This window comes from Aspergillus niger, assembly GCF_000002855.4.
Source record: "Aspergillus niger supercontig An09".
Taxonomy (NCBI): domain Eukaryota; kingdom Fungi; phylum Ascomycota; class Eurotiomycetes; order Eurotiales; family Aspergillaceae; genus Aspergillus; species Aspergillus niger.
Window position 1 is genome coordinate 1,085,177 of NT_166525.1, and position 7,471 is coordinate 1,092,647.

At 52.3% G+C, this 7,471-nt stretch overlaps 4 protein-coding genes across 4 annotated transcripts; 2 read left to right on the forward strand and 2 right to left on the reverse strand.

The window, feature by feature from the left end:
• Nucleotides 1-234: 234 nt before the first annotated feature.
• An09g04870 (uncharacterized protein) lies at nucleotides 235-2,148 on the reverse strand (the record flags this gene model as incomplete). The annotated part of the gene is made up of 1 exon (XM_001393763.1): nucleotides 235-2,148. One exon carries the CDS (start codon nucleotides 2,146-2,148, stop codon nucleotides 235-237), a length of 1,914 nt encoding a protein of 637 aa, XP_001393800.1.
• A 1,224-nt stretch (nucleotides 2,149-3,372) lies between these two features.
• An09g04880 (hypothetical protein) lies at nucleotides 3,373-4,605 on the forward strand (the record flags this gene model as incomplete). Its single annotated transcript, XM_001393764.3, has 1 exon — nucleotides 3,373-4,605. One exon carries the CDS (start codon nucleotides 3,373-3,375, stop codon nucleotides 4,603-4,605), a length of 1,233 nt encoding a protein of 410 aa, XP_001393801.3.
• A 342-nt stretch (nucleotides 4,606-4,947) lies between these two features.
• Nucleotides 4,948-5,842, forward strand: An09g04890 (uncharacterized protein; the record flags this gene model as incomplete). Its single annotated transcript, XM_059749807.1, has 3 exons — nucleotides 4,948-4,974; nucleotides 5,045-5,693; nucleotides 5,766-5,842. 3 exons carry the CDS (start codon nucleotides 4,948-4,950, stop codon nucleotides 5,840-5,842), a joined length of 753 nt encoding a protein of 250 aa, XP_059601424.1.
• A 56-nt stretch (nucleotides 5,843-5,898) lies between these two features.
• On the reverse strand, nucleotides 5,899-7,155 carry An09g04900 (uncharacterized protein; the record flags this gene model as incomplete). The annotated part of the gene is made up of 3 exons (XM_001393766.3): nucleotides 5,899-6,008; nucleotides 6,059-6,901; nucleotides 7,032-7,155. 3 exons carry the CDS (start codon nucleotides 7,153-7,155, stop codon nucleotides 5,899-5,901), a joined length of 1,077 nt encoding a protein of 358 aa, XP_001393803.1.
• Nucleotides 7,156-7,471: the final 316 nt, after the last annotated feature.

Below are 7,471 nucleotides of genomic sequence, written 5' to 3' on the forward strand. Positions count from 1 at the left end.
TATTTCTCTTGCATCTAGAGGCCCATGAGTCTATCCTCTCTTTTCGTCTCCTCCGGGCATCTCCTAGTAGGACCCGTATCGGGTCGGCGATTATCGCTCGGACAAGTTCAACAAGCGACCAGAAGACCCGCAGCCTAGACAGCCACGGCTACTTTATAGCCAGGGAGAGTTAGGGGGTTCTGGAAGTGTAGGCAATCAATTGGCCATATTCCAGAACCATACGCGTTCCTCGGCTCACTTCTTGATTCCAATAACAGCCAAGTTTCTCGGACTCTCCTTGTACTCAAACACCGGCTCAACCCAGCACTCCTTCACTGAGTCATGTTCACGCAGGAATTGCCATCTGTCAACGACAATGATGGCCTCAACCAGAGCAGCACTGAAAGCCATCAAGCTCCAGACCACGCTCAGGTTCTTTTTCGCATACCAGTAATCCTTCACGTAGCGATCAAAATCTTCCTCAGTCAAATCCGCCATTCCTGCCTTGATCTTCTCACCGAAGTTCGGGTCGCGACCCAGCTTCGTCACCGCAGCATTGGCATACGCAGCAAAGGAAACAAAAGCCGATTTCCGTAGAGAGCCTACAATCAGAGGGTTTCCGGCATCTTCAGGTTCGGTGGATTCCTCATACAAATTGTCCGGGTTCTTGGGCTTCGCAACTACCTTGCGATCCACAAGCAGGCGCTGGAGCAGACTCCGATAGAAGTGGCGGGTGAAGAAGTCTTCGCTGTCTTTCCGGCTCCAGTTGTACGGGGCCTGCAAGGACATCGAGCGGGCGGTGATGTTGAGCTTCATGCCCGTTCCACTTTCGTGTTCATAAACCTCAAACCGTTTCGACATCGGGAAGCCATGGGGGTCGTATGCAACGGCATCCTTTGTCAGACGGGGGTGCATCGACCGGAGAATGGGAAGCTTGTAGGTAGCAGGACCCAGCCTCTCAGTGACTAGATTGTAGCAACATCCGATCATAGCAATGGCTTTAACGGAGGGATTCAGGGTCAGAGACCGTACTCCGTGATGGAGAAGGTTACCACAAGAATGTAGAGAGATGACCATGACGTTAGCATCCTTTGATTCGCCTTGAGCTTCGGTCTCCCCTTCGACAGGCGCAGCCTCAATGACGTCTTTGATGATGGGCTCGAGGTAACCGTCCCTGATCTCGTGCTCGATGTAATCCATTTTACCTCTAGGCTTCTCTGGATCTACTTCCTCCTCGGTGGCGGTTTTCGGGACATTGCGGTAAGGAGCGAACCCGATCTCGCCAGGTGCGAGACTAATATCACGGAAGACGTTGATCATGGCCATATCCTCTTCACCACCACCTGCCGTATCGCTTAGGCCCTTTGTAGCATCACCCTTCACATTAGCGGATTCTTGACCATCGGTACCCGTCTCTGCAGGCGCATCCGGTTCTGCACAGGTCTTGCAGTTTGCCAGTTTCTTGTTGTACATGTTGACGCGTTTCTTTTCCTGCAGCTTCGCATGAATATCCATTCCCTTCGCGCCACTGATGAACTGATGCTTCCGCTCGATGGCAACAATGTGTCTATTGTAAGGGGGACACGCAAGCGTCCGTCCGAGGTAGCTCTGGCCCGAACCGAAATCGACAATGTGTGTGATAGGATCGCCCCGTTGTTCGTCCACCGTGGTACAGAGGGCATCGACGTATTTCGAAAAGTGCGCGACCTCGTGGTACTTCTTGACGTTCATTCCGACGGCGATCTTCCTCGGGATCGACGGTGTTCCGGGCTGTGAGGGAGTGAAATCCCGCCCCAGGCTCAGTCGACGGATCTGATGGATATACTCCAATAGGTCCAGAGGAGGCAGAGGCGCCCCGCGCCACTGTGCGCTTGACTCGCCACCACGCGCAGCATCCTCCCGACTTTGGTCTAAAAGAGGTCGGATGTCATCCCGCAGAAGTAGGTCCAAAATGTCCTGAATATCATGCTGGTCGAAAAATGTCCTCCAGTGTTCCGGCAGCAGAGAGGTATACAGGTCAGGTTCGCGGGTCAGGAAATCGAGGATGTGTACACCGCCGCAAAGATGCCTGAAGATGGCGGAAGAATTCGCGAAAGACAAGAGGGCCTCGACGTAGGCATCCGGATCCGTCCACTCTTCGGCGAGTGGGAGGGGTTGCGACGGAATCATGCGTCAGGTGTGATTGCAGCGAAAACGGGCTAGACTGGGATGGATATGCAGGATGACATCCGAACCGGATTCAGGGATCCTGAAGATGTCTGACGGGAGAGTCCAATGGGCGGAAAGGACAATGCGGGGGGTTGGTGTTGAAGCGACCGTCACAGAACAAACAAGGAAAGGGGAATGAAGAAGAGAAAGAGTGGTGGTGGGGTGATTTGCTATCGATATACACGACCCCGAAATTTTTCGAGGGGCGATCGATAGAGACAGGCGGATTTGGTTTAGCCGTGGTTGGACCCACTGATTCAAGCATCGTTACTGTGTGGTTCTGTGGTTGGTTAAGGTGACGGAGTCTCCGGGTCGGGAGATGCGGAGATGGAAGATGGGGGGAGAACGAGCGGATATGGACCCAAACTCGACTCATCAATCATCACAACTCTTCTTCCCCCTATCTATTGGTCCCTAAGTCTGACAGCGACATCTCCTTAGCGTGTCATACTTCAATTGACTCCCTTCTTTCTCGCCCCCTCCTCCCGGTTGAACCCCTGGCGACCACCCAAAAAGGGCACTATTAAACTATATGGGCTAGTCCGTCCTGGAAAGCCGCTGATCGCATGCTTCACCACCCATCGTCCCCTCCATGTGTCTCCTGCGACACTCAGCGAAAGCACTAGTTCGTCTCTGTTCATGGTGCTACGTGTGACTTTGAACCGCTTTGAGAAACCAGAAATTGTGTCCAGGCAAACAAACAGCAAAGTCGGGCTGGTGTTGGCAACCCATCTTCCCTGTCCCTATCTCTATTTCTATCTCTCCCTCCTGGTCTCCTCCAATCCCCTCCATCCCGTAGTCCCTAAATAGCCTGATACCCTGAAACGTGGTCAAGACTTGTCATCATCGTTGAAGCCCAGTCCACCCCAGAAATGGTACCACGTATTATATAAGGGAGGTGACCAGTCAGCTTACTGTCATTCGGTTGCTGCATTCTGCATCCTGCGTACTCAGCCCTCCGGTATGCACCACTGCAGCCAAGCGCCCAACTGATAATCTGCCAACGCGTCACACCGTCTACGCTTGATATCAGCCAAACGGCAATATTTCCCCTTACTGCCAAGAAAAAGAAACAGCGAATCCCTCGGACCCGGTTATTAAAGAAGGCGATGTCACGCCTGGCCGTCTAGATCCTGTACCACTCAAAAGGGTACATTTGAAGTGCCGCTCCAACGGTAAGTCGGGATGATCTTCCGGAACAAGACGATACACAGCCAAGCTCCTCCTCCGCAAATGCGCAAAAGACGTCCTATACTGATCCGCCTCCTCAAGCAGATGTTGACCTCATCTCCGAGGCGGGAAGCCCTTCCCTTCGGCTTCGTCGCCGATGTGCTCTTCCAGATCATCATCAATGGCGAGGTGAACACCATCTTGACGCTTTGCCGGTTGAACCGCGCTACATACGAGACCATCAAGGTGTTGGAGCCACACATCTGTGGCTGGTTCATGCGCTTCCATGCGATTGAATTTGACCCCATTCTTACCCTTAACCCGTGGACGGGAGAGCAGAGCACACTGACAGTGCACTCCCTCGTAAGGTTCTTCCAGCGCCACAATATCGCAAAGGATTTATCGCGACATATTGTACCATCAGTCTGGGGACCTTTCTGCGATGACGGGAATCCAGAGATGGACTTTGAAGCGGAGTTACGCCTTGCCAAGCGGTTGGAAAGAGGGTTACACGTTCTCTTTCACATGGCCGACATTGCGCGCGACACCGAAAGGCTGAAGCCCAGCAGGAAGCCACTGGCTCCTGTTGTCAGTGGACGTCTCTTCGTGCTCGGCAAGATGTTAGACGAGTACGATGAACTGCCCCAGCACAGGAAACAGTTGATGTCATTTGAAGAGTACACCAACCACGTTTATACGGTTCTAAAGTGGGGATATGTGGAGGCCGATATTGGCCGCAGGCGGCTAGAATTCCGAGGATGGCTTGATGAGCAGACTGAGATCGACTTTCACGCGTCTCTGCGAATGCTGCGCGAGCTGATGGAGCGCATGCTTCTCCGCCACGGCCCCAAGGACTGGCACCGCGACGCCAAGAACGAATATAGCGTCATATCCTGGTTTCTCCTGAAACAACCGCCGCGCTCACTGGCGAAGCTGTTCTTGAGTCCTCAGAACGACTGCTGCGATATTGATGTGAAAGCTACTGATTGCGGTGTTAGGAAATGCCATTTCTCAGACCCGCTAGACAATTACTGGAAAGCCTGGAAAAATGTGCCCGACCTAGGCTGCCAGGACTGTGACTGCAAGCGACGAGTCAGAAGTTGGAGCGTCAAGCCTGCACTTATTGATGCCCGAGGAAGAGAGTTTAATCGTGCTGCAGAGCGATACCTGAGGGAGATGTGGAGTCAGCGACACGTCGGTCTCCATCGGGCTTTTACCATGGGCGTTTTTACCACAGTTATTGGATGAGCTGGGATCATTCTGTCATATTATTTTTTCTTATCTGGACGAACTTGGAACCGAACAAGAATGTCATTATATTATCCGCATCTACGCAGTAAGACAAGAGTTCCATCCATCTTGACCTTTCTAGATAAAACAAAGATAGATCGATATGGCCCGACGCCGCCTTCTTCACCGCCCGCAACCCCGGGCATCCGTAGTAATCGGCTCCGGATCCTCTCAACCCAACCCAATCAACATCACTATCGCCGTCCTTCCCCAGTCCTCAAGCATCTCTGGAAGCGTTTCTTTACCCATTGTAACTATCTCATGATCTTCCTTTAGCATATACCCAACTACTCAACTATCATGGACCACACAGACCCCTTCCTCCAAGTCCAAGCGTAAGTTTCTCTCCCCCTTATTCATCCACTCTACAACCCATCAAGCCAGCTAGCTGACGTAGCACCAATCCAATGCCAACAGCGACGTCCTCTCAACCCTCCAATCCACACGTCCTCTATTCTCCTCCTATCTCCGCATCCGCTCCCTCGCCAAGTCTCCCAATAACCCGGAGCTCCAACAAGCGCGCTCCGAGCTTGAGACGACCCTCACCGATCTTACCGCGGACTTAGACGATCTAGTCGAGAGTGTGCGTGCAATCGAGCAAGATCCATATCGATTCGGCCTAGAACTAGAAGAAGTTCAGCGCCGGCGAAGTCTTGTTAACGATGTCGGTGCCGAGATCGAGAAGATGAGGGAGGAGTTGCAGAGGACGGTTACAGCTTCGAGTGGTGGTGGGAAGGGCACGGGTGCGCTGCCAAACCCGGCTGATTTCGATAATGTCTTATCGCCGTCGGCGGAGGATCAGGGAGATGATTACTATGCTGCGATGGAGCAGCAGCGGCAGATGGAGCTGATGCACGAGCAAGATGAGCAGTTGGATGGGGTGTTTCGGACTGTGGGGAACCTGCGACAGCAGGCTGATGATATGGGGAGGGAGTTGGAGGAACAGGGGGTGATGATAGATGAGGTGGATACGTTGGCCGACCGAGTGGGCGGCAAGCTGCAGAATGGCATGTCGAGGCTAAAATACATTATACGGAAAAATGAGGGTAAGTGCTTCCGCTGCGACTTCTTTACATTGTCCTTTTTCGGAAGAAAAACGTTGGCTGATTATCAATTAGATACAATGTCATCCTTTTGCATTGCCGTCCTCATATTCGTTTTGGTCCTCCTCCTCATCCTGCTCATTGTTCTTTAAGACATGAAGACATATGGTTACAACTGCATTATTCAAGACTAGACACGGTGATATCTTTAGACCTTGGTCTTCTTGCGGGGACGGTCGTTCTCGTCCTCTTCCTCGTCTCCCGAGATATCAAGCTCACTGTCGTCAAAGTCGACCTCCTCGATCGCCTGATCCGTGACTGGAAGGAAGGTTAGCTCGGACTTCATCCAATATACGAAAACCACTCACCATAGTACTTCAAGGCGTTGGGCCAGAGGTCCTCAGCGATCGCAATAGCGAGCTCCTCACCACCAGGGAAGACCTCAATGTCATCGAACTCATCCTCAATGTCGTCATCCTCGTCATCCTCGTCCTCCTCATCCTCACCCTCAACAGGCTCGCCCTTGAGGAGCTTCTCAAACCTCTCGTTATCCTCCTTGGTCGCGGCCTGGGACTGCTCAGCAGTGACATCGCTGCCACGGTAGCCGAAGAAAGCGAAGAAGCTCATGCCGCCAGGGCCATCCTCAGGGAGCTCATCCTCATCATCACCCATCTCCTGGTCCTCAGCAGCCTCAATCTCATCCTTCTTCTCAATGACCTTGGCGAACTCAGGCAGCTTCTTACGGTCTCCGCCCTTCTTCTCCGCCTCAGCAAGGTCGCAAGCAGCGTCCAGCAGACCCTTGGTAGGATCCTGGTCCTTCTTCCAGTTGATGCGGACGGGCTCGGAGACCAGACCATCCCAGGTGCGCTTGTGACCCTTGGGGGTAGTGATGACCTGCTTGCGCCAGTAGAAGGTCTTGACAAGCTTCTCGTTCTCAAAGTAAGGGTTCTCGTCGCCGGTGCGGAACTCGAAGGTCAAGCGGAAGCTGCGGGGCTCGCCCTGACCCTTCTCATCGATCTCGAATCGCTCAACGGTCAGGTTCTTAAGAGTCGAAGCGAGGATCGTGGCATCGGTCATGGTGATGTATTCCTCCACCTCGGCGGGCGCATTGAGCATGACGCGAGTCCAGAAAGTGTCGCGCACATCAGGCTCGGCGATAACCTGGTTGCGCTTTTCGAAAAGGGGACGAAGCAGGAGAGTAGACTGGCGCACTATTATACCCTTTAGTTTAGACACAAACAAACCATAACAATCTCAATCCCAATCCCAATCCCCCATCCCCAAATAAATCAACAAAAACAAAGACAGAGAGAGAGAGATAGAAAGAAAGAAAGAACATACACTGCTCCACCTCCGCCCTAGCAAACTGCTCCTCCACCAAAGAAATCTTCTTCGCCGTCTCCTTGCTCACCTCGGGGCGCTGAATGCGCTCCAACAGCGACGTGTTAGCTTCCTCGGCAGACATGATGATGATGCTGTTTCCGGAATTTCCAATTGAATAAATAATGAAAAAAAGAAAGGGGGTATAAGGGTATATGATTTGAAAGTAGATTGAATATTATCCCAAAAGTAAATCGGGGACAGTGGGTATATATATATATAGAATTGGTAAGAAGGGAAAGAACGAAGAAAAAAAAAATTTCTGATCGTTTCAAAAAAGTTTACTGGTTGGTTACTGCGCGTAGTACTACTATGGTCAGTCAGCGCGCGCGGGCGCGGGCGCGGGCGACGGGCGGAAGTTGCCTACGTAGTAAGTAGTAAGTAATGTTACTAACCTACGG